This window comes from Labeo rohita, chromosome 16 (assembly GCF_022985175.1).
Source record: "Labeo rohita strain BAU-BD-2019 chromosome 16, IGBB_LRoh.1.0, whole genome shotgun sequence".
Lineage (NCBI taxonomy): Eukaryota > Metazoa > Chordata > Actinopteri > Cypriniformes > Cyprinidae > Labeo > Labeo rohita.
In genome coordinates, this window is record NC_066884.1 from 5,441,788 (window position 1) to 5,468,694 (window position 26,907).

The window sequence follows — 26,907 nt, forward strand, 5'->3', positions numbered from 1 at the left end:
TCGTTTCGTTACATTTTTATAATCAAAAGCGTGTCTAATAAATTTATAAAGGATAATTAGATTTAAAGAATTAATTTATTATAGGCTATTTATTTCTCTTTTTTTTCAGAAATACTGTGTTGTATATTTACAATTTTCTGGTAAATAAATTCTGGTAAATATTTTTTTTTTCTGGTAAATATTCCTTAAATATTGTTTTAATTATATTTTTATTAGTAGTAGAGATCTGTTTGTGTACCATATGATGATAGTATTCAGAAACGTTAAAATGCTCATGAAGTGACTCTAGGAGCAATTCTAGAGATCATGTTCATGTGTTCATGTAGTCATATATGGAGGCGGCAGAGGCTAAAAAAACAAAACTGCACGTCTGCGCCAATCACTAACACAGAAACACGCAGTACATGCAGGATTCATGCTTAAGTATTTTGCAGCTAGTACAGAAAATACTTAGAACACAGAAAACAACATATTTTCACATTTTGGGAGGAATACAATGTTGTACATATGTACAAGCAAATTATATATGAACAAATCCCTCTGTAAACATTTTCAGAATATAAGCAGTAATAAAAATGTAAAGTTTGGTGTGTCTAAGTGCTACTGAAGTGGAGATTTATGGCCTAGTGTAAGAGAAAAAAATAATTTTGAGAAAACAGCCTTTAAAAATATGACACAAATAGATAAAGTGCTATAAAAGAAACGCTTAACAGTGTTTTTTTGGAGGTTTTCTTTCCACTAGTCTGAAAAAACACTTTATGATAAACCAGAAAGCCCAAAATCTCAAACTTGACAGGTGCATGAAAAAAGTGTTTTTGCCTGCAGTGTCTCTTCTTAAAGTACTAGTAAAATGCGGAGTCGTACCGTTTTTAAAAGCAGGGTATCGTGATACTTTCTTAGTACTGGTATATCGTGCAACACTAATAATTCTCTACTGTGATTATGACCGTTTCAGAGAGCTTCTCTGTGTTTTCATGTTTGTTTTTGGTGTTGCAGTTGGTGGAGAAAACAACTTTGGAAACTAAAAGTGGAATAAGCCATAATACCAAAGATAGCATGACAGATAGCATGACTCCTGCATTGTCTCAGGTGAGGGACTGACTGTTATCACCCAAAAATAGTTCACCTAAAAATGAAAATTTTTTAAAAATATATTCACCTTAAGGCCATCCAAGATGTAGATGAGTTTGTTTCTTCATCAGAAAAGATTTGGAGAAATTTTGCATCGCTTGCAGTGAATGGGTGCCATCAGAATGAGAGTCCAAACAGCTGATAAAAACAACAAGTAATCCACACCACTCCAGTCCATCATAACGTCATGTAAAGTGAAAAGCTGCATGTTTGTAAGAAACAAATTCATCATTAAGATCATTAAGATATTAAAATGTTAAGATCATTAAGATATTAAAATATTAAAATTTCGATGTGAGAGGACATTGGGACAGATTTTTTTTCACATTTTGGCCACAAGTGACAGTTTAAAGTTAAAACATGCAGCTTTTCGCTTCACAAGACATGAGTTGATGGACTGGAGTCATGTGGATTATTGTGATGTTTTTATCATCTGTTTGGACTCTCTGACGGCACCCATTCACTGCAGAGGATCAAGTGAGCAAGTGATGCTTACTTGCTCTTTTCTACAAATTTGGGTTGCGTTTCCCAAAAGCATCATTAGCCAACTATGGTCGCAAGTTCCGTCATTATCAACAAATTTTAATGATTCAGTGTTTCCCAAAACCATAGTTTAAACGAACATTCGCAAACTTATGTGGTTGGAACTACACCTCTCGTCCTGTGGTTAGAAGCATAGTTCCTTGTTAGTAAGACATATGGGCTCATATGCTATTGGGCACAATAAGCAAGCAAACATGCAGTACAATCTATATCTTTCACTCGATCTAAATATAAATGCATTTTAATCTATGTATTTTTAAGCTTCCTCTGCAAGCAACGTTTTTGAATAATGCGCATGCGCATAAATGTCTACGGGAACCCCGGAGTATGACTTAAGAGGGAACCCACGATTAATCAAACATCAAGTAAAGCGAAATGACACGCAACAAAAAAATAGTAAATTAGTCATCACGTGCAATGTTTAATATAACTGCATTTTAGAGATCTCTAATAAGTTAAATAGCATAAATTATTACTCGGTGACGTCATTAACAGCGGCCCTACATTGTTAAACTAATGTGGTTCAAACGACGGAGATGCGACCTTGTTCAGGAAACAGTCGTGACTTGCTAGTTCATTTCCACAGCAATGCATCGTACTATAGAGGTTAATCAGCTAGTTACGTTGTTGTACGGGAAACGCACCCCTGATCTTTTCTGATGAAGAAACAAACTCATCTACATCTTTGATGACCCCAAGTTGAGTAAATTTTCATAAAATTTCAATTTTTAAGTGAACAATTTCATTAAACCTAAAGAGCAAATGGATCATATGTCACATTGTACTTTTTTGCGACAGTCCAGTGTGTTTGTATTTCAGAATATGAAAGATGTGCTGACAGACACTCGCACAGAACTTTTGGTGAGTCAGATACTTTTTGATATTATCAGCTTCACATTTTTACTAGGTGTTTTGTCATCTGTAAACCTGGTACAACTATTGTTCTCTTCATTTCATAGACGCTACAAATAATGGTTGGTGTCATGAATATCGCAATGGGTTTTTTTGGCTTCGTCTTTGCTTTTTGGATCGGTAGTGTGGTAAGAGTTGTTACTCATTCTCATTATTATGTTTCTAAATGGGTTCATGCAGTACAATGAATGAGTTCATTCAAAAAGTAAATTATTTCTGACATTGATCTGGCTTTTAGAATACCCTATTAGAATACCGTGAATTTATTTTAAATATGTTATATGATTTGTGACCCTGGACCGCAAAACCAGTCGTAAGTAGCACGGGTATATTTGTAGCAATAGCCAACAATACTGTCACGAATCTGGCCGGTGGCTTTCAGTCCGCTTACCATCAGATGTCGCCCTCTCATTCCATTGACATTCACATTACACAGACTGTTGCACCAAACCCCAGACTATGTTCCCCATTATCCATTGCGCTGAAATTCTATAACAGAGTGACAGACGCGTGAAGCGGGTGGATCCATATGCAAAGCCTTTATAGAAATGAAAAAGGGTCAAAACAGCAGGCAGAATCAAACATCGGCAAATAGATATATTAGGACATGACACAAGAGTAATCCGTGACACAGGCGAGGGTCGATCAACGGCAAATGTAATCCAGGGGCTAGGAAAAAGGGTAATCTGATAAACATGCGAGAGATCCAGGGCAGGCAGCGAAACAGACTAGACAGGGTTGAACAGACTAGAAACACAATTGAACTAACTTAAGAATAAACAAAGTGGCTCCGTACAGTTGCTAACACAATGAGAGTGCTAAACGCAATACAGTACTCAGCAAATAGCAAGAGGAAGTCCAAGGCTTATATAGAGTGTCTGATTGGATGCAGCTGTGTGTGTGTAATCAGCGCAATGGATGATGGGGAACATAGTCCGGGGTGTGGTGCAACAGTTTGTGTAATCATTGAATCATCTGTGAACAGATATACAATGTTTAGATGAGGTTTCCTAACCCCCACTTTTTTTTTTATTTTCTTATCATTATTTCATTTTTATTTAATTATTTTTGCATTGTATTTGCATTGTATTTTTATTTATTTTATTTTAGTTATTTATTCATTTATTTTATGTTTAACTTGTTAATACACTTAATCCCTCCCAATAGATTGTTTTACTCACTGTTCCAATTGTAACTGTATCTTAATAATCTGTTTTGTAAAGTCAGATGCTGTTTGCAAAATGTTAATAAAAAAAAAACAGTCTGTGTAATGTGAATGTCAATGGAACGAGAGGGCGACATCTGGTGGTAAGCGGACCGAAGGCCACCGGCCGTTGTATGTTGTATGGTAAAAATTATTTATTTTTCTTTTATGGCAAAAATCATTAGGATATTAAGTACAGATCATGTTCCATGAAGATATTTTGTAAATTTCCTACTGTAAATATATCAAAACTTAATTTTTGAGTAGTAATATGCATTGCTAAGAACTTGGACAACTTTAAAGACGATTTTCTTAATATTTAGAATATTTAGTTTTGCACCCTCAGATTCCAAAAAAACTCATTAGTCCAGGGTCACATTTAACAAAATCAGAATGAGGTGGAATAATGTGAAATCTAGTGGTTTGTATTTACACTTTCAGTTTGAACAAGCGTGTTTGGATGGACCAATGTTTTTGTTTGTTTTGCCTTTTAGTTCCTTGTTGTTGGAATTATATGTGCTGTTGCAGTGCATTTTCCCCATCCTAAGCTGGTAGGTATGAATCAATCATTTTTATTTCATTTTTATTTCTTTATGTATGTATTTATGTATGAGCGTTTATATTATTTACATTTTACAGCTGGTCATCAGAGTGATTCTGAATGTAGTCAGTGCTGCACTGGCAATCACAGCTGCTGTGCTGTATTCAGTGGACCTGGCAGTGGGAAGCAGTTTAAGCTGTTACAGAGAACCTTATTATTATTCATCCGATAATGAGTTTATAAGGCTTAACCGTAAAAGCAGTAACTTTGAGTCCTGTTTTTACTACAAAAATCTAAGTGAGGTAATGATTTGATTTATATATTGTTTTGTAAAAGCATATTTGTGTATTTTATTATTATTTAATAATACAGAGGTTTTTCCACCTCTAGATAATCCTCGGAGGACTTGATATCATGATGATAGTGCTGTCGGTCGTTCAGCTCTGTGTGACCATCACTTTCTGCGTTTTGACTGGGAAAGCTTTGTGCAAGAAGGATGAAGATGAAAAGGTACTGTATCATCAGCGCTGTATCATCACAACAATCACTCTAAATTCACTGTGATCATGAGAGTTTCAGAGAGCTGCTCTGTGTGTTCATGATTATTTGTGGTTTTGCAGTTGGATCCAGAACTTTACAAGCCGCTTTTGGAAGATGACACTGCTGGTGCTGCATGACCAGATGAACAATTAAAGTACTTTTGTTTTAACATGTTTTGGTAATGGAAGGCAAAATGATTCATGTTGCCATCTGCAACACCATAGACATGAAGGTACATAAGTTACATGTAGTCTTTTCATAAATGTTTTGGTACTTTTAGAAAGAAAACAGTGCATCTTAAAAATATTATTATTTAATAAAAAAAAAAGATGCAAACAGGTAATAAATTATGCTAAGAGTACAGAAATCTTGCCTGTTTCTTACCTGTTTCATGTATGGCTGACATGTTCATCACATTAGGTTTATTAAAACTGTAATCCAAATAGAAATTTTATATGTAATTCAAATACATGTTTTTGGGGTGTACATGACTGTAGAACACTTTTCTGTAAATACTGAATGTTATCTGAGTTTGTCCGACGACGGTTCTCTCCTGTAGTACTATAAAAAGCTTCTTGTAAGTTTTATTGCCTTCATTTTTGCATATAAATTGGAAAGCAGATGTATAGTCAGTTAAGTTTTGCATTGAACATACAGATATGATCAAATGTCTGGCACTGTAACACAGTTGGAGTATTGTTTCTTTCTAATGTTCTTTGCAGATTGTAGTAATAATAATAAACAATCTATATTGCAATATATTGATTACTCAAATATGTAAATTGTCATAATTTGCCATAAAAGTATGCCATACAGTTTGTGCACTCTTCTAAACCCATAAGATAGCTTTGATGAGAAGCCCAAATAATTATTGACTGACACACATCCCCTCTGCCATATCAACACTGTAAAAAATTACAGTGAATCTAACGGTAAAAAAAACTGTAAAAATGCTACAGTAAAAACCCGTCAAATAGTCATCGGTAAAAGACAGTAAAATTTACAGTGAATAACCATAAATTGACATTCCCAGAATTCCCTGTGTTACTTTTTTTTTTTAATTTGATGGTTTTTTTTTAAAAAAAAAATAACTCTTTCTTCTTTCTTCTTAGTTTTTTCTTATTAATTTTGTACAGGTTGTATGTTACATCTAATGTTGTAAAAATAATGTGTATTGCATTATTTCAGTTTTATGTGCGTTACCATGACACTGTGCATCTTGTATGTATGCATTTGAAAGCTGTTTGTGAAAGGCTTTGATTCATCATGTGGTTTTGTCATCATTACCTGCTTTTTGTGGTTATCATTGTAATTACAAAGGTACAAAGCAGATTTCAGTAAGTTACTTCTCAGCAAACACAGTTGTGAGGACGTCGCCAGTTGGTCGTCATTTGGTCAGCGTGACAATATTTTATGACAACGTCGCAAGGACGTCGTGGTAACCCAGCCAACATTCTATCATGGGGCCCCATATGGGCTGTACATATGGGCCCTACATGGCTTTGTCCATGGGTTCCATGTGGGCCCCATCTGAATTAGCCTATATGAATATCATATGGGGCCTGAATGGGGCTAATGTGGGGCCCAACTGGGCAACACATACAAGACCCATATTGGTCCCACTTATAACCCAGCCAACAATCCAAGGTGGGGCCAATATGGGCCCAAGATAGGTTTGTCCACGGGTTCCACTTGGGCCCTATATGAATTAGCCCATATAAATCTCATATAGTACCTGGATGGGCCCCAACTGGGCAATATACTTAAGACCCATATTGGTCCCAGTTTGAAGCCATTCATCCATTCATCTACAAAATATACATGACATGAAAATGGAGAGACAAAAATGTCTTAATTTCTTGAAAACATAATTTGTGTTTCAGAGACAAATGAAAGTCTTATGAAAGCAGGATGGGGCCACAGCCCTGGAGTTCCAACCCTGTTCCAACACACATACCACCTAGTTTTCAAATAAGCCTGAATGACTTGATTAGCTGGATACTTTTAATAAGACACTAGGGGCTGTGCCCTCTTCAGAGAGCCCAAACACCTCTGACAGTTTTGAGAAAGGCCAATGAAAATTGGGTGTGCAGATTTGCATAGCTGGCCACGCCCCGGACATCCGGGTATAAATAGGGCAGCGTGTGCATCTGCTCACTCGTTCTGATTCTGAGGAGCCGAGCGTCTCAGCTCACTCAGAGGCGGACCAGAGATGTGGCATGGGAGACACAACGTCTCCGTTCCCTCCATCAGGGAACGAGGGTTACCATACGTAACCGAGACGTTCCCTATCTGTCGTACACTCCGAGTTGTGTCGAGTAGTGTACGACACTAGGGGTCCCCGTAAAAACACGCCACATGTCTGACCGCGTCACGAGAGACAAGTGCAGAAGTAACAGGGCAACGTGTTAACGTAAGTGCAGCTCACCTCCTCTGTGACCATCCAACGTCCAAGGACTGACCTGTACAGCGGGGTCCTGCAGCCGGGCCTCCCTCAAGGGCGGCTGAGTGTCTTGAGATCGTTGGGAAAAATGCCTGCTCCCGAAGGAAAGACATTACGGAGTTCACAACCTGCCCGACAGGGGGGGTTAGAGTGACATAGTTAGACATGGGACCTGAGGTGGGTCTCACACCCGGGAAGACAGCCAGACTCAGATCCTAGAGAACCTGTTTTCAGGGGAAAACACCGCACCACAAGAGTTATAGGTGGAAATACACATATGGGGCCACATAAGGGGCCACTACATATGGGGCACAATCCAATCAAAATAAGGGTATTCATACCTTGTGAAGGGATTCCATAGCGAGTTTCTCCGCTAAACTCCGCCATGTGCAGAAGTGCCAAAGATGGAGATGGTGTCCAGGGTTCGCATCAGGAAACCTACTGAAACTCAGAAGCGTAATCACCATTAGGGGAAGCGCTTTATGCAAGCTCTACACCAACCAGTGTGCTGAGTCAAGAGTTAGCAATCAAGACTCTAGCTGACACTGGTTCTGTGCGCAAATTATAAAATCTGGCAAATGTGTTAGGTGTAGCCCAACCCGCAGCTCTACAGATGTCTGTTAATGAGGCCCCATTCGCCAGGGCTGCTGAGGCAGCGATGCCCCTGGTTGAGTGGGCTCTTACCTCCAGAGGGCAGGGTAGGCCTCTGGCCAGGTAGGCCATACGGATCGCGTTTACCAGCCAATGGGAGATCCTCTGCTTGGAGACAGCTTTCCCCTTCTGCTGACCTCCGTAACAAACAAAGAGCTGCTCCGAACGTCTGAAGGGCTGCGTTCGTTCCATGTAGATGCGCAGGGCACGGACTGGGCATAACAAGGTCAGGTTGGGGTCATCTTCCTGGGAAGAGAGAGCTTGCAAAGTCACTACCTGATCTCTGAAAGGAGTGGTAGGGACCTTGGGCACATATCCAGGCCGGGGTCTCAAGACAACGTGAGAATCCGCTGGTCCGAATTCCAGGCACGAACTGTTCACGGAGAGGGCTTGGAGGTCTCCCACTCTTTTGATGGAAGTGAGCGCAGTCAAAAGAGCCGTCTTGAAGGAGAGAGCATCGAGTTCGACTGACTGAAGGGGCTCGAATGGATCTTGTTGTAGACCTTGGAGAACCACAGCAAGATCCCAAGAGGGGATGAGATGCGACCGAGGAGGGTTCAGCCTCCGGGCTCCTCTAAGAAACCTGATTATCAAATCGTGTTTCCCCACCGATCTGCCCCCCACCAAGTCATGGTTAGCTGATATAGCTGCGACATGAACCTTGAGTGTTGAGGCAGACAGGTGCCTGTCCAGGCCTTCTTGAAGGAAGGATAACACTGATTTGATGCCACAACTCCGTGGGTCCTTCCCGTGAGAAGAACACCAGTTCACAAAGATGCGCCATTTTAGGTCATACAGCCGTCTGGTAGAGGGGGCTCTTGCCTGTAGAAGTGTGTTTACCACTGAAGGTGAAAGGTCTCTGAAGTCCTCCTGGTCGCGTCCAGGGACCAAAGGTGGAGGTTCCAAAGATCGGGGCGCGGGTGCCAAATTGTGCCCTTCCCCTGAGAAAGGAGGTCCTTCCTCAGAGGAATGCGCCAGGGAGGGGCTGATGCCAGGAGCACCAGGTCCGAGAACCAGGTTCTGTTGGGCCAGAAGGGGGCCACCAAGAGAATCTGTTCCTTGTCCTCCCTGACTTTGCACAAGGTTTGTGCGATGAGGCTCACTGGGGGAAACGCATACTTGAGCCGGCCCCTCGGCCAACTGTGTGCCAGTGCGTCTATACCGAGGGGGGCCTCGGTTAGACCGTACCATAGCTGGCAGTGGGTGGATTCCGGTGAGGCAAAGAGGTCTACCTGTGCCTGGCCGAATCGATCCCAAATCAGTTGGACCGACTGGGGGTGGAGCCTCCACTCGCCTCCGAGCGAAACCTGTCGTGACAGGGAATCGGCCATACGATTGGCTTCGCCCGGAATGTGAGTGGCTCGTAGAGACTTGAGTCTGTGTTGACTCCAGAGCAGCAGGTGGCGGGCTAGTTGTGACATGCGAAAGGAGCGTACACCGCCCTGGTGGTTGATGTAGGCCACAGTCGCAGTGTTGTCGGACCTGACCAACACGTGCTTGCCCTGAATCATAGGTCGGAACCTCCTCAGGGCCAGGAGCACTGCCAACAACTCCAGACAATTTATGTGCCAAAACAGTCGGGGGCCTGTCCAGACCCCGGAAGCTGCCTGCCCGTTGCAGGTGGCACCCCAGCCTGTCTTGGAAGCATCTGTGGTGACAACGATGCGTCTGGACACCTGTTCCAGGGGAACTCCTGACCGTAGGAACATAATGTCTGTCCAAGGGCTGAGTGTCTGGCGACACGATGGTGTGATGTTTACTCGAAATGTGCCTCGATGCCACGCCCACCTGGGGACTCGAGTATGAAGCCAGTGCTGCAGCGGTCTCATGTGCATCAAACCCAGTGGCGTGACCGCGGCTGAGGATGCCATGTGCCCTAGGAGCCTCTGAACCTGTTTTAGGGGGACCGCTGACCCGCATCTGAGTGTTGCCACACACCTCAGAACTGACTGTGCACGCTCCGGGGAGAGACGCGCAGACATACTGACCGAGTCCAGCTCTACACCGAGAAAAGAGATCCTCTGTGCCGGGGAGAGTTTGCTCTTTTCCCAGTTGACCCGAAGCCCCAACTGAGCCAAATGGTTGAGAACCATGTCCCTGTGTACGCAAACCCAAATCCCACGAGTGAGCTAGGATCAGCCAGTCGTCGAGATAATTGAGAATGCGTATGCCCATTTCCCTGAGGGGGGGAAAGGGCGGCCTCCGCTACCTTCGTAAAGACCCTGGGCGACAGGGAGAGGCCGAAGGGGAGAACCTTGTACTGATATGCCCGTCCTTCGAAGGCAAACCGCAAGAACGGCCTGTGTCTTGGGAGGATTGAGACATGAAAGTACGCGTCCTTCAGGTCTATGGCCACAAACCAATCTTGAACTCTGACACACGTGAGAATGTGCTTGAGGGTTAACATCTTGAACGGGAGCTTGAGCAGGGCCCGATTCAAGACCCTCAGATCCAAGATTGGTCTGAGACCGCCACCCTTCTTGGGTACAATGAACCCTTTCTTCATTTCGGCTGAGGGGACAGTTTCTATCGCACCCTTCGCCAGAAGGACTGCGATTTCCGCCCGAAGAACCGCGGTGTTGGGGCCCTGAACCGACGTAGTGAGAACACCACGGAACTTGGGTGGACGCCGTGCAAACTGGATGGCATAGCCGAGCCGAATGGTCCTGAGGAGCCAGCGGGAAGGATTGGGGAGATTTAACCAATCCGAAAAGTTCTCCGCTAAGGGTCTCAGAGGAATTACATTCGGTGTACCAAGGGTGGGGGTACCGTCGCTGGGAAAGCAGTGTATGGCCGAAGGTGAGAAGCCCCGAACCACACTGGCTGCTCTGCCCAGGGAGTCCGATCCGTGAGAGCTGTGCGGATGATCCGCCCGAGAGGGGAGATCGTCTGAACGAGCTCGTTGTTTCAGAGCATACGGGGGCACAGGTGTTGTGCGACCGTATGTTTCTGATAATGGAAACAGCATCCGACCGTCGAGTAGAGGGTCGGAGGTGCTGTATACTGTGCCCAGAGAAGAAGGAAATTGCTCTTTTATTGACCATGTGGTGGCCGTCTGCCGTGTGGCAGACAGCCGGGTAGAAGCCGAATCCAGCGCTCGTCCCCTCGTCAGTGTGGATGATCCTCCTTCCCTGGGCTGCCCGTCTCAGGAACGCTTCGAAGCCTGACGTGGGTTCTTAGTAGCCTGAGGACGGGCTGGCGGTGCCACCTTCCTACGAGTGCTGGACCGTTGGGCGGGTCTGGCTGCAGGACCGGCAGGTTGCGGGGCCTGAGCCACCCTCGTAGGGGGTCTTCCTCGGCGGGGGCAGGCGGAGGTTGCTGCGTTGGCTGAGCTGGGCCAGCGCTCGCTGCACGCCGAGGCAGGATGTGTTTAATGGCCTCCGTCTGCTGCTTCACCGTGGAGAACTGCTGGGCAAATTCTTCCACGGTTTCGCCGAAGAGACCAGTCTGGGAAATGGGAGCGTCAAGAAAGCGTGCTTTCTCGGCGTCTCGCATCTCGGCCAGGTTTAGCCATAGGTGGCGCTCCTGGACCACCATAGTGGACATCGCCCTCCCCAGAGCCTGCGCCGTAACCTTCGTAGCTCGAAGAGCATAGTCGGTCGCAGAGCGCAGCTCGTGTAACAGCTCTGGGTCAGGAACACCCTCGTGCAGGTCTTTGAGAACCTTAGCCTGATAGACCTGCAAAATCGCCATAGCGTGTAAGGCGGACGCAGCTTGCCCAGAGGCCGCATAAGCCTTCGCTACAAGCTCAGACGAAAACTTACAAGCCCTGGACGGGAGTCTCGGGCGGCCCCTCCAGGAGGCGGCGTTTTGCGGGCACAAGTGCATCGCAATCGCTCTCTCCACCTGGGGGACCTGAAGGCTCAGGGCTGGGCGGGGGAACCCACACAACCCCAATCTCCTTGGCTGCCCGTTTTAATGCGGCGGCCATTTCGGCATCCGCCACAGACTGAGACTCTCCCGCCGGAGCGGTAAGTTCAGCCGTGATGTCAGCCTCTGACGGCTCTCCCTCCGATGCTACAGACCCTGCCTTTTCCTCAGCAGGAGCCCCGAACAAAAGATCCAGCCCATACTGAGACGAGCTTTCAAAATCGTCCTGAGACTCCATCGGTGGACACACAGGGTGAACGGTTTGCGAGGACGTACCCGGCAAAGCGTCGTTCAAACCCTGCCGCTCTTCTTCAACGCACATCGCTGCGGCCTCGTACCCGGAAGTAGAAGGACCGGAGCGGGAAGCAGTTGAATGGCGCTGCGGCTTCTTCGAAAAGAACGCGGCTCGTGAGCGGAGCGTGCCCAAGGGCATGTCCTCGCAGTTCCGACAACCTCCCTCAGCGAACGCTGCTTCAGCATGCTCACACCCCAAGAACTGAACACAGCGATCGTGCCGATCGTTAGGGGAAAGGTAGAATCCGCAACCAGTTGGACACGGACGGAAAGGCATAGTGAAACACACAATCCACCCGTGGAGCTCTTTTAGAGAAAATTTGCTCAATTAGAGGAAAATCTTCTCCTGAAGATCGCCGTCGACGCACCCAGGGGAACTCTCACAACACGAGCCGTGTCAGAGAGGGAGAGACCGCTGTCTGTGCCGTAGATCCAACGACGAGAGAGGTGAATGTTGCCGCTTCTCACACAGAGACGCTGCATTCGGCTCCGAAGAACAGAACGAGTGAGCAGATGCACACGCTGCCCTATTATACCCGGATGTCCGGGGCGTGGCCAGCTATGCAAATCTGCACACCCAATTTTCATTGGCCTTTCTCAAAACTGTCAGAGGTGTTTGGGCTCTCAAGGGCGACCCCTAGTGTCGTACACTACTCGACACAACTCGGAGTGTACGACAGATAGGGAACCCTGGTTTAACTTACAATACAGTAATAAAATACTTGGTTTCAACACATTTTGTACAGATGGACACACACAAAGTTGATCACAGTCCTAAAGACTGCTGTGACCTGATTGCTCTCTTCTGCCCCGTCTCTAACTCCCGTGAACCATTTTGATGTCTTTCTGGTTCACGGTCTTGGTCATTGCATTCTTCTTCAATCCACCTATAAAAACAAAAGTTTACATATAATCATCTGAAACGTCCAGCCACATACTTCAGTTACAATTTATTTTATAGTGTCCATGTCACAGTGTAGATACATTTATGTACTCAGTATTATTATTTAACAACATTTAGTTACTATAGGGTTAAAAGGTTAGTTCACCTCAAAATGAGAACTCTCACCCTCATGTTTTTCAAAACCCATAAAACTTGTTTGTCTTCTAAACACAATGAAAGATATTTTTAATGAAATGTGAGAGATTTATGTCCCCCCACTGGAATGAATTTCTTATGGGTTTGTGCTGACATGAGGCTAAGTATATGATGACCGTTTTCATGGGGTGAACAATACCTTTAGGGTCTGGATTAGAGATTGGTTTAGATTAGTTGCATAAATTAATATACAGTGTATTTCTATAATAAGTACATGTAAAATGTAACATGAACACTGTAAAATAGTGTTACCCATATTTGTTAATATTTACTGCTGTACAAAAGAGAATAACAAGCCAAATATTAACAAACTGATGCTTTATGTCTCGCTAACAATACAAGCCTGAGCAAGATATGAACAGAACTACAATATATCTACAGATTTAAGGCCATTTCACACTGGGCGCGATGCGAAAAAGCAACGTGAATCGCTGACGAATGTGCTTTCACACAGAACGTGAAATGACGGTCTGAAGAGCATGAAATTTTTAATTTGTCTAGTATTATTATTATAATTATTATTATTTGTATTAAAAAATTTGAATTGTGAAATTTTACTGTTATCTAAAATGTCACTCACAGCCATATACATTTAGTTTTAAACAAAATAATGTGTTTTTGCTATAGTATAGCTCCTAACCCCAAACAGCATCACTTAGAGAAAAGTTGTAACTTACAATCCATGAATTTCCAGAAAATATGCATTTTACCTGCTTGTTTCCGCTCCGACTCGTCTGCGTTAACTGTTAAAAGTAGTAACCGGCCGTGCTTAGAAGAGACTGTATCCTTGCGCCAGAGCGGGAATTCCTTTTGTTCGAATTTATAAAATCTTTAGTTATACATTTAAACAAACGCTTGTTTTCAGCCACGAACAATGACATGTGATGATATGATATGATATGATTTGATATGATATGATATGATATTATGTGAAAAAAAAATCCAATCTAAAAATCGAATGGAACAGGACTACTTGGTCAAGCGGAAAGTGCATTGTCAGATCATTTGTAGTTAGGTCCCATGTAAGAACGAATCTAGAGTTTGAAAAAAAAAAGTATGGAGTTTGTGATTTTTCCCTGCTAATATATATATATATATATTAAAAGCCAAAATATTAAATGTCATTGATGAATATTTACTGAGTAATCCACTATTTTGTAGAGGGAGGCAATTTTATCTTTAGATTCAAGTCAAGTTACAGGCGGTATACATGACTTCAGAAAGATTGCAGCATCATTATCTTATTTTTACACAGAGATTGGTAGTTCAATGCCAATGGTAACCATTCAAAAATGGGAAACAGCACTTTTAAGGTTTTCTCCAAAGTCTGCATGCCTGTAACCCAAGAAGTATTAAAGATATTCGAATGCCCTTTTAGATATTGGGTCTTAACAAACTATCATTGTGGCATCTTTTTAATGCCCTATGAGATTCAGTTCCAGAGATATTGGAATTTGAATATGGCTCCAGGAGTAAATAGGTCTCTGGGTTAGGGCCATATTCCGGGCTCGGAGCCCTCCCCCAGGACAGCACGCCAAAATATGCTTACTGTTTACTCAAAGATTCATAAAAAAGCGCTTATACACACTTCTGTTGTAAGTGAAGCTGGATCATGAATGATTCGCGTGAACATAGACGGATATATGTAGATCGGGAGGCGCATTCCCTTCACAAACAAACGTAATCTACTGCATCTTCAGCAGCTCATATGTCAGGAGTAAACGACGACCACTATGTTCATTATTACATCCAGCAACACAACATCTCAGTCGCTCAATCTGAGATATTCTTGTCTAATTTACATCCCTGCTTCGGTATCGAAACAAGGAAAGTTACTGGACTGTGATAGCTGGTCCAAGGTAAGAGCTCATGTCAATCAACTATCAGGGGAGCGGCCTCTGTGGGTGTGACGCCACACCGACAGGCATCTGAGAACGGCTCGATTCGAAAAAGGGGATATTATTTTTACAGATTAATTAAAAACCACTGCATGGATTTTTATCATTATAGGGTAGATTTGTACATACACTGCCAACACACATTAATGTTCAAACAACATGAAAAAGTGAACTTAGCATCCTATGACCCCTTTAAAATCCTGAGATAAAATTGTATTCCTTCTTTTTAGTTTAGTTTGAAATGTATCACAATAAACGATACAGTATTCAGTGTCAAATTACATAAATTTAAACTGTAATAGTTTGACTGCCTGCCCCTCTCGCTTTATGATTCTCATGCTAGTCATAAGCTTGAATATAAGCTACTGTATAAACGTTAATTAGACAGAGGCTACTGAAATCACATTAAGTGTATGTGGGAATAATTTCCGCATTTTCCCCTCAAGCAACAGACCTGTAAATGGTGTCATTTGCTCACTATTGGTGTTAATCATGTTTTTCACATGCTTTTTATGCTAGTTAACCTTTCATTCACAAATAGATCTGATATGTTCGTTTTAACAAATCATATATAAACAAATGGTTAGCTTTCTTTAGGTTCTGACTGCCAATGAACCAGTCAATGATTCAGTGAGTTGCTTATAAAATAAGATGCTCATTTGTTACTACCTAGTAGATTAAATGTTTTACTCATTGTTGTAAAACTAACATACTTTTTTATCAGCAGGTGGAGAAATAGTCTGGGTAGCACCAAGCAGACAACTATGATTATGTGTAGGGATGATTATCGAGAACAGGTACTGATTTGGCTCCTGACTTGTTTAGTATTGAAAAACTGATATAAGCTACAGGACCAATAGTGCTGCTATTGGTGTTTTTTGTAACGTTGTGTTAGATCAGGTCCCCACGCCAGACAATTAGGGTCCAGCCCCGGACACCAGATCCCGTCAGAAAATATCAGTCTTTCAGTAACAGGACAACTAGTCACCAAGCTGTAGTTACCCCAACCCCACTAACAGCAGGTTTCTGTCAGTTATGAAGTTGACCGATGGAAGCCAGAAAAGAGCAGAAGCAGGAGACGAAGTAATGATGATAAAAAGGAGCAGAGTTTATTGAATAGTCTTAGTTGGGTATGTCTCAATGCTCAGACTTCGTCTGGGGAGTACAGCTCAAAGAACAATGATATATCAAATGGATTCAACATCCCATAAACCTTGAATTTCCATAAACATCCCCGTTATCTGTTTCTTAGACCAAACAATTAATGAAATCCCACAATCATGGAACTGAACAATAATGAAAATGCATAAGCAAGGAAAATAATAAGAAATATAAAATATAAAAACATATAAATGAGTAATATATATGAATAAATGATAAATACTTAATCAAATAAATAATTTAATATGAATTATGTGAATGACTAATGATTGTAAAATGATTACGAATAATTATATAAATAAATGATTATAAATTAAAAACAAACATAAAATTTAAACACAACACAATAATTTGCATGGAAGGATCTATGGATCCTTCACTCCCCCCTCTTAATCATATATGATTGAATTAAATGATTATTGCAAGCGAACTTTCATAATCTTTATCAAACATATCTTTAAAAAGTTTGGATGGCCAGTCCATACTTTTCCCTTCTACATGTTCTTAAAAGAACAGGTAATTTCCGTTATCCCGCGTACCAGCGTCAGTTAGTTAACATTGGACGATGGCCTGAATGTGAAAGGCCTTGTGACAATCAAACGTCTGATAAGACAAAACAACACCTTAATAGTAATGCATAAGAACAATATGATGATTAAAGCTGAAATTACCACTACTACAGGTGCTTTTAAATGATCCCAAAGTGGTCCCAATATCGATTTAAACCAATTGTCCCAATCAGATGAGAAAAGGCCGTTGTCTTCTTTAAGTTTAGTTGCTTGCTCATGCAGGACCTTAGCTAAATCACGGACTGTCTTTCTGGCATTGTCTGGAATGTATGAGCAACATTCAGTTGCAATCACTTTGCAAGTCCCGCCTTGGGAAGTTATGACTGTGTCAAGAGCCATTCGATTTTGCAAAACAACCTTTCTCATTGCGTGTATTTCGTCTGAAATATTAGCAATTGAAATGAGGGTGATATTGGCTGTAGCTTCAAATGCTTCATGTAATGCTTATAGTTCATTTTGTAAATCAGTTACTCCTAAGAATGGAAATAATCTTCCTAACCATTTTTCAGTCTCAGAAATTGAACGTTTAGTATGTGTCATGATTAAATGGTGTTTCACATAATCCTCTGGCACTACTCGCATTGCTGGTAAGAGATAGGCCAAAAAACATCTACCCACCCATCCCTTAGGAAGGAATGGATAAGCCTTGTCACCACAAACAAAGTGTGTACCATTAGGAGCAATAAGTGTTTCATTTGTCATTATCAGAAGAGTTTTGTCACATCTGGAAAATTGGAAAGGCACATTTAGCTTGGAATTGGTTGAACCGTTCCCTTCTATGCACCAGGATAAATTCCCTTCGAATATTATACTAAGAGCAAATTGATGGCTAGACTCAGTACTAGTACTGCTGTATGTTGGCAAATACCACGAATTAAAAATGGGATGAGAACAATTTCTGTAGTGACATACACTGTTTGTGAACAGCCATCTACTTTCCCATGGATAATCTACAACTTTAAAAACACATCTGTAAGGGTTTGACATTATCAGTGGTTTCATGATCGTGCACTTGGCACAAGCTTCACCTTGTGATTTGGTACAATTAGAATCTCCAAAGATCATAGTGAAAACACACTCTTTAGTGTAATAATTAAAAATGAACCACTAGCCTGGTTTTAACTTAGATTCTGGAGAAAACCTTGTATGACAGTTATGTGGTTTAAATTTCAATACCCCTGTATATATGTTGATTGAAGGCCAAAATAGATATTGAGTGCATACAGTTAGAGTCCAGCTTGGTCGATTTTCAGGGTGGTGTATCCATGAATCATCCCGAACAGATGTAAAACCTACAGCTAGTATAGCTCTGTCATGTGACAACACTTGCAACTGTTCCAGTTGTGATTCTTGAAGCTCAGAATGTTTCTGCTCGTGGAATGAAGACACCCAACCGGAATTCACAAACTCTTGCCAGTCTGTCCTTTCGGTAGAATCCCGAGGCTGGAAATGTAGTGAGGTTCCAGCTATTCTGTCTGCTGGTGGTTGTCGCCAAGGAGAGTTCTCAGTATGATAAGGCCTGAATCTTTCAGCGAAGTTCTTGAAGGCCGCTGACATAAATCTGTGAAAATATAAACACAAAAATGGAAAACAAGAGAGCTCATGGCCATAAAAACAACTTTGTTTTAAACAATTTAATTTTGTTTTGACTCCCATAAGATTATCTGGCGACTAGACTGCAGTTGGTGTAAGCTACCCATGAGCCCCCACCCACCATATCTTCATCATGAGGGTGGCCCCCAAGTCACTAAAAGACAAGGTTCTTCCTCATGACTCCATCCTACAGCATTTTGCCAGGTTGTTTAAGATTTGGGAGTATGAGCTAATTTACAATGACTAATATGTGTCCATCTAGCTTTACCTAGCAACTTTACTGCTGAAGGGGTAACTAATAAAACCATATAAGGACCATCCCATCGTGGTTCTAGACCTGAATGTTGTAATTTTTTTTACATAAACCATTTGCCCTGGTACAATACTGTGTCCCCCCTCTGGAGGCATTTTCCACGCATCCTGAACCTGTTTTTGTGCCTTTTGTATTGCTTCAGTCAAAGCCATACAATGTGTCAAAAGAGAATCTGACACTAAATGTACATCTGCCTCAGCAAGATCTGGAGTGCCTGGTGGTGACATTGGTCGACCTGTGATCACCTCAAAAGGGCTTAGCCCAGTTTCTTTGTTAGCTGATGAACAGATACTACACAGAACCAACGGAAGGGCATCCACCCACGTTAATCCTGTCGCTCCGTATTTAGCTAGTTGTGTTTTTAGTGTGTGATTAAGTCGTTCGGCCATACCTGAAGACTGAGGATGCCCTGGACAGTAGAAGTGCCATTGAATCCCCAGAAGTCTGCAGACCTCCTGACATACCTGACCAGTAAAGTGTGTGCCCTGATTAGAATCAATAGTGTGTGGCTTTCCCCATCTGGGAATGATGTCTCGAGCCAGTACTTTAGCTGTGTAGGCAGCAGTGCCTTTTTTTGTGGGAAAAGCTTCTACCCACCTTGAGAATTTGTCAACTATGACTAAGACATCTTGATAACCCTTGCATTTTGGTAGAGTTATAAAGTCACATTGCAATTCATGAAACGGCCCTGAGGGTACAGGTGTTCTGCTTGCAACTGATGGAATTGGGGGTGCCGAATTGTGTTTTTGGCAAGTCACACATCCGCGAACCACTTCTTCCACATGATTCCTAAAACCCCTCGCCCACCAAATTGTGTTAAAACGTGAACACATTTGAAAAACGCCTAAGTGTCCGACACTGTGTATCTGTGTGGCCAAATAAGGAATCAAGGCTTTTGGAGCTACGATTCGCTGTTGACATTTCCAAATTTTGTCATCTGCCAATTTACAACCATTTTCAATCCATTCCCATTTCTCCTCTCTAGAGCATTGATCCTGCATCTCAGCTGTGTCTTTAAGCTGTGAGTAGTGTGTCACACGCAGATGACATGTTTGAGCAGTAGGAGTTTTTGCCACTCTTGCGGCGGCAGCCGCAGATGCCTGGTCAGCAAGGGTATTTCCTTTAACCTCACTGGAACCTCCCCTCAGGTGGGCTTTTACCTTCAGCACCGCAACCTTCCACCTCCCAACCATTCTTAATGGGGGTTCCTGCAGACGTGAGGAAACCTCTCTGCTGCCAACCTGCTTGGAAGTCATGCACAGCACCAAAGGCATAACGAGAGTCAGTATAAATGTTAGCCGTTTTATTTTCAGCCAATTCACATGCTTTTGCGAGCGCGATCAATTCAGCTTGCTGAGCTGACGTTCCCGGTGATAGGGCACCAGAAGCTAAAACTTCTGAGTCTGTGGTTACTGCCCAACCTGCCTTGCGTTCCCCTTTGTCCACAAAAGATGAACCATCAGTGTATAGAATCAAATCAGGATTTTGGAGTGGTAAATTATCTAAGTGCTCATCCACACTTAACATTTGTACAATCTTTACACAGTAATTGCTGTCGGGAATGGCTTCAGATGGAGCAAGCAATGTGGCTGGTAGGATTGTCAAATGGTACCGGGTTCGGTACTTTCGGTACTGAAATTTTAAAAACGTCCATTTCCTGCTCACATTTGAGCGCTGTTGAGCAGATTTTTAAACATCGCTGATTGGCCATAGTGTTCACACGCTCAACAGACATGACTGTGATTGGCTACAATGATAAGCGCTTCACGCTCCTCACCGAACGCTCACATATATGCATAACGAGAGTGTTTTAAAGCCGCGTGTGTCAGCGGATCCCTAATACATCTGCATATAGACTGATCCCCTGACAGACACGGCTTTCAAGCGCTTCCATTGTGCTTATATGCGAGCGCTCGGTGAGGAGCGTGAAGCACTTATTGTTGTAGCCAATCACAATTTTTAAAATTTCAGTACCGAAAGTACCGAACCCGGTACCTTTTGACAACCCTAGTGGCTGGATTTGATTGAGTGGCATAGTTATGTTTGGCATCTCTAGTGCAGTGGACCATTTAATCCATCTAGGAAGTGTTACACGAGCAGCTCTCCCTAGAGATAACAGTGCATGCACAGAGTGTGGGCAACGAATGGTTATCTTTTGGTCAAGCACTACGGCTGTTGTGCATTGCAAGGCCAAATAGACTGCCTGAACTGCTCGTAAACACGCCCCCAGCCTTGAGAGACAGCGTCAAGCTGCTGTGAATAATACCTTACAGGTTTATTTTGATCCCCCCCATTCCTGAGTTAAAACAGATGTCATGTAGCCTTTTTGTTCTTTCACATGCAATGTAAAAGACTTTCTGTGATCGGGCATTCTTCGCATAAGGCATGTTTTAGTTCCTCAAAAGCCATTTTAGCTTCAGAAGTCCAGTTAACTGGATCTTGGGCTCTTGGATTTCCCTTTAACAAATTGTTTAGGGGTTGTGATTTTTCTGCATATCCCTTAATCCGACTACGACTGTAATTGCATAGGCCCAAAAAGGATCTCAGCTCTCAAATGGTTTGAGGAACTGGATGTGATTTAACAGCCTCACAGCGATTAGGTGTTATACGCCTTTCACCCTGTGATATACTTTGACCCAAATAAATTACTTCTGTCTGACACAGTTGAGCTTTTTTCAGGTTTGCTCTGTGACCTTTGCTGTACAGGAAATCAAGCAGCCTCTTGATTTCTCTTTCATGTTCGGTTTTATCTACTGAACAAATCAAAATATCATCAATATATTGAATGATAACTGATGTTGAATCAAAATCTTTCAAATATTTTTGCAAAGACTGATGATAGTTTGTAGGCGAATTATGTAGGCCTTGCGGCAACCTTGTGGAGGTGTATTGTTGACCTTTAATTGTAAATGAGAACCATGATTGGATCTCCTTCACAACTGGCACAGACCAAAATCCATTAGCCATATCTGTTACTGAAAACCATTTGTGTTCTGGTTTAATTAGTCTGAAAATTGTTGATGGGTCGGTCACAAGAGGGCTAATCTTATCTATATACTGATTTGCCACCCTATAATCAACTGTGAGTCTCCATGATCCATCTGATTTTCTTACTGGCCATACAGGGCTGTTACTGGGACCGCTCCCTCCAAGGCCCTGAGAAAGGGGGGGTGGCTTATCTAGTTTCCCTGTAACTGTTGTGTGCAGAGACAGCACTCAACAGCTTTTGCTGTGTTTCAAGCGGAAGTTGACTGAACTGAACAACCGGGTCTGAAGGAGGGGAGGGCGGAGGAGGAAGAGGGAGAAAGGCTTCAAATCTCTGACTTTGTGGTCTGTCTCCTTTTAGCTTTACAATCTTTTAACCAGTGACCACCTCTGCCACACTTCCAACAGATATCTGGCCTCAAAATTTGGTTTGGCCTCAAAATTTGGTTTGCTTGGTTTACTTTTGGCACCACTCCACATTTTTTCAAAATGTTGTTAAAGCTGTTAGGATTTGTAATCAAAACACGCACCAACTTTGAAGCCTGGTTTTCTGCTCGTGCCACATCTCTTGCAGTTATTAACAATTCTTCAACAGTAAAATTGGTGTCAGTCGGGAAGCCTAAGCCCTCCTTCCTGGTACACACTCCTTTCCTAATTTCAGGAATTAACCCATTCAGCCAAACTGATAGGAAAGGCCCCTCTTTGCCCGGAGTTTTGATAAAACTTGATGGCTCACAGCCAACATCCAAGCCAGAGTAAAGTGAAAAGGTCTCACACAATCGTTCAGTGTAATCCTCAACACTTTCATCTGTCTTTTGTTTACATCTTGTAATTTCATTCCAATCAACCTTTTGCTGTTGTGCTTTCCTACACCAAGCCTTAAGTTTCTTCCACCCTTCTCTTTCAGCCCTGTCATCAATCAGACGTTCACTACTTAAAGATTCACCAAGAGCTTCTTTCCTGTCTGCTGATGACAGGTTGACTGAGACAATGCTGAAACCATCTCTGACTGACAGAGAAAAAATCTCTTTCAAAGCTTCCAATCGAGCTAAAGCTGATCTCGGGTCTTTTCTGATATTTCCTACCTCCTTTGACCACTCATACACCTCTTTAGAAGTCGGGGGTGTATATTTGTACTGCATAACATCTGAATATCTGACCTCACGATCCATTAACACATTCCCTTTCTTTGTTTTCTGAAGATAAACCTCAGTTCGTTTTTTTCCCTTTCTTGATGTTTACTCTCAATGGCCTAAGCTTTGCTGTTGCCCCTTCACAATCATCAATGTCTGTGTCAGACATTGTCATTCTTTCCTCTTTAGATATAACTGCATATCATCCAAACCATCTCCAAGTGAATGGCAGCAAGGATCCAGGATCAAGAGATAATCCATCATGAAGACTGTGTTTCACAGGAATCAGTGAAACCTGGGTGAAAAACTAAACCTGATTGTTTCAGTGTCACTCAGACACAACTATAGATTTAAATTGATATTAGTGGCTTATATGTTTATATTTCAGGCCTGCCTGACCATTCTGTTGCCCTGGATGTGAAGACACGCTGGAACTGCATTTCTCATGGTTGAAAGAGTTGTGCAGCGATATCCAGACATACAAGCAGCCTTCCTGGATCCACACGACAAAATGCTCAGGAGGAGAGACAGGTAATCCACAGGGTTGGATTTCCCAATTTACTCATAGCTAGATAGATATCACTTAAAGGAGAAGAAAAACTTCCAGAACAAAAAATTACAGATAATGTATTCACTAGGGATGCACCGATACTGGTATATGTACGAGCTTGACGAGTTAATATCCCTTTCTCACAGACATTACTCCAAAGTTTGTAGTTTGGTCAGATATGTCAAAAACAAGTAAGTAAAACAATTCACAAGTTATCTTATGGTAGGGAGAGAGCGAGAGAGAGGGGGAGCTCAATTCTGTTGCGTGATCTTTATTGATGTTCGCTCACTTAGCACACGCATCATCTGGATTAAAACAAATTCGTAAATATAAAACAAAATTTATAGGGGCATTCACTATAAACATCATTTATTTTTCAGCCTTAAGCATACACGACTTTGTGGCGAAAATGAAACTAGCAGCCTGTGTGAAACGCGCTAGGCTAGCCTACTGTACTTCTCCCTCTCATTCTGCACTAATACAAATACATGCATGTGTTGCGCATGTTTTGCAGGCTTCATGAGTATTTGTGCATTATATCTGTCTCTTTGGATTATAGCAATCGCAGCATGTTTCAGATAAAAAAACAACAACACGATTTATATTTTTGAAAATATCACCTTTAGAAGATTTATAACGAGTAGTTCCCTGCATTATTACAACAGAACGCGTGATTACAGTAGCTGAATTAAAGATGATGTACCATAGAGCATAAAGTTAACAGTGAAAGTAACAAAAAAAGTGTAAGTGTTAAGCGAAAATTAAGTGTAGAAATAACTGAAGGATATACAGTCGAACCAAAAATTATTCAGACACCATATATATATATATATATATATATATATATATTTTATTATTATTATTAATGGGTGCAGGAAACTATAGTTCATTTATGTAAGTCAGTAAAGTAAAGTGTGACATACAGTATTATACCCAAAAATTCTTCATACAGTGGACTACCAGTAAAATTGATTTTTACTGGTAGTCCACTGGTAGTGGACTACCATTGGTAGTCCAATTGATTAAAAGTTCTATCTTGCATGAACCTGGTTGATAGCATGCCCAGAAGACTAAGGGCTGTCATTGAGGCTAAGGGTGGTCCAAAAAGGTATCGATAGCTGTGTAAATATTGTCATACTAACAGTTGTCTAAATAATTTTTGGCTGTTGTAATCCATTACATACCTAAATGAACTTAACCAACTAACATTATACACATTCTTTTAGTTTCTGTACCCAATATTTTATAAATTAATTAAAAAAAATAAAAATAAAAAAATATTCACCTCTTTGTCGTTGGATTCATAGCGCAAGCAGCGGTCTCTCCCTTCTCATACACGTAAGTTTTGTGAGAGTTCCCCTGGGTGCTTCGACGGCGATCTTGAAGAGCAGTCTTCCTCCTAAAAGAATAAATTCTCTGAAAGAGCTGGCATGGTTGGGATTGTGTGTTGGTTAACATACCTTTCCCTCCGTGTTCTTCTGGTTGCGGCTACCTCCCGAACGATCGACACGACCGTTGTATTCAGTGTTGAGATTCTCACGCTGATGCAGAGCTTGTTGTTGCTTCTGGGCGCGTCTTGCTCACGAGCCCTGTGCTTTTACGTGAAGCTGTGGCTCACCTCGACTGCTCCGTTCCAGTCCTTCTACTTCCATGTACGAGGCCACTACGATGTGCGTCAATGGGGAGCAATTGGAAGCGAGAAAGGTTCCTCCGGGTGAAACCCTGCGAAACTCTCGCTCCTCGCGTCCTGCGATCGAACTTCCAGATGAGTTTGTTAGTTCGTTCTAGTACGGCTGACTTTCTTATTTTGGAGTTCCTAAACAGGCGGTATGGTTAGCGGAGGGTGTGTGCTGTCTGTAGCTGAAGCTTCAGCTGAGCAAACCTCTGCGGGGGGGCTGATTCTCAGCTTGAGGTGGACGCTAAAATGGTGGCCGTGCTTAAAATGGGCAGCCAAGGAGGGCTGATTAATAGACATCTGGATAACAACCTTACGCTCGTTTACAGTGCCTGTTTCATGCCGGAAATGCACGAGAAGTTGATGAAATCACGGAAAGCCCTTTTAAAAAAAAACAAAAAACGCCGGAATGCGATATACCAACTCCTCCTCCTTCACCACCCTCGATGGGGGTCCAGCGAGGGGGCTTCGGAGGTTCTCCAGGCGAAGAGGTGATTGTGGGGTACTCCCCGCAAGACGCCGCCACTTGACGGGTTCTTTCCATAGCTCCCGTCCAGGGCCTGTAAGTTCTCTCCGGGCGAGGCTTACACAGCTTCTGAACAAGCTGCGTCTGCTCTGCACGCCGCGGCCATTCTGTGAGCGTTCAGGCCAAGGCGTTAAGAGATCGGTGCGAGGGTGGTGCCAACCTAGAGCTACAGGAACTGCGTATAATGACCGATTACGCTCTCTGAGCTATGAAAGTTGTAACGCAGGCACTGGGTGGGGCGGTGTCCACTTTGTTGGTCCAGGAGCGCCACCTCTGGCTTAACCTGTTAGAAATGCGGAAGAAGTTCGCTTCTTGTTTCCCCATTTCTCAGGTTGGTCCCTCTGGCGACACCGTGATACAACTGCATGCCAGTTCTTCACGGTAGCAGACAAGTGCCATTATGTGTCCTGTTTCAACCATGGGTCGGACTCCGGCCCTGTACCCCCTACTACCTCTGTCTGCGTGTCACCACGGACGGCCCCCTGCAGAACTCCAGAGGCCCCGCAACAGCTGGGTTCTTGCAGGAAGGTGGCAATATCAGCTCGTCAGCAGGTTTTCTAGAACCCTCAATAGGCTTCTAGTTTTCCTCAGATGAGTAACCCAGAGGAGCCGGCTAACTGACCTACCCAGATCCACTCTCGACCCGGGGATGAGAGATGGACTCGGCACAACCATTTCGACTGTCTGCCTTTCCGCAGACAGTCACTGCTGGTCAGTGAAAGTGTCCCCCCTTGCAGTTGCCTTCAGCAATGGCCCTCCATAGACGGCCAGATGCTGAGCCTGCAGACCAGGACATGTTGGGCACTTACCTGGTTCTCTGCATGTTGGCAAAGGGCACGCCGTGTTCTTGGGGCTTTTCATCTCCAGACACGGCACCCATTGCCTTGTTCAGCCACAACATCCCCACTCCAGCTACGTCGGCTGTAGTACCCTGAGACTGCTAACAGAGTCCCAAAAGGTCGGGCGCTATTCCCTCCTCTTAGCGCTCAGAACTAACCGACTTGGCTACGCAACTCAGGAACCCACCAAAGTCTATGGCATTCCCTTACAAATCGGCTCAGGGCAGGAATGCTATGGTTCTACAAGCGGAAATCGCAAGCCTCCCGGGAAAGGGTGCGATAAAGCCTATCTTCTCAGCCAAAATGTAAGTAGGAGTTTGTCAGCCCCTACTTCATTGTACCCAGGAAGCGTGGTGGACTCATAACAATCTTAGAACTGAGGTTTTTTGAATAGGGCCCTGTTAAGCTCCCATTCAAATATTAACCCTAGAATACAC

General features: G+C 43.0%; 1 protein-coding gene across 3 annotated transcripts in view; it reads left to right on the top strand.

Moving 5' to 3' along the window:
- tmem176l.3a (transmembrane protein 176l.3a) overlaps window positions 1-26,907 on the top strand; it is a 44,689-nt gene that overhangs the window by 2,730 nt on the left and 15,052 nt on the right. Inside the window, exons 5-11 of one of the 3 annotated variants that reach the window (XR_007829418.1) lie at window positions 997-1,089; window positions 2,473-2,535; window positions 2,634-2,714; window positions 4,285-4,341; window positions 4,430-4,633; window positions 4,722-4,841; window positions 4,952-5,103. Coding sequence is in view for 2 of the 3 variants with exons in the window: in XM_051131686.1 (XP_050987643.1) it covers window positions 997-1,089; window positions 2,473-2,535; window positions 2,634-2,714; window positions 4,285-4,341; window positions 4,430-4,633; window positions 4,722-4,841; window positions 4,952-5,008 (675 nt within the window). In the remaining variant the exon portion in view is untranslated. Of the gene's footprint in view, window positions 1-996; window positions 1,090-2,472; window positions 2,536-2,633; window positions 2,715-4,284; window positions 4,342-4,429; window positions 4,634-4,721; window positions 4,842-4,951; window positions 5,882-26,907 lie in introns of those variants that run through there. The other 2 variants (XM_051131686.1, XM_051131688.1) reach the window with 2 other exon arrangements.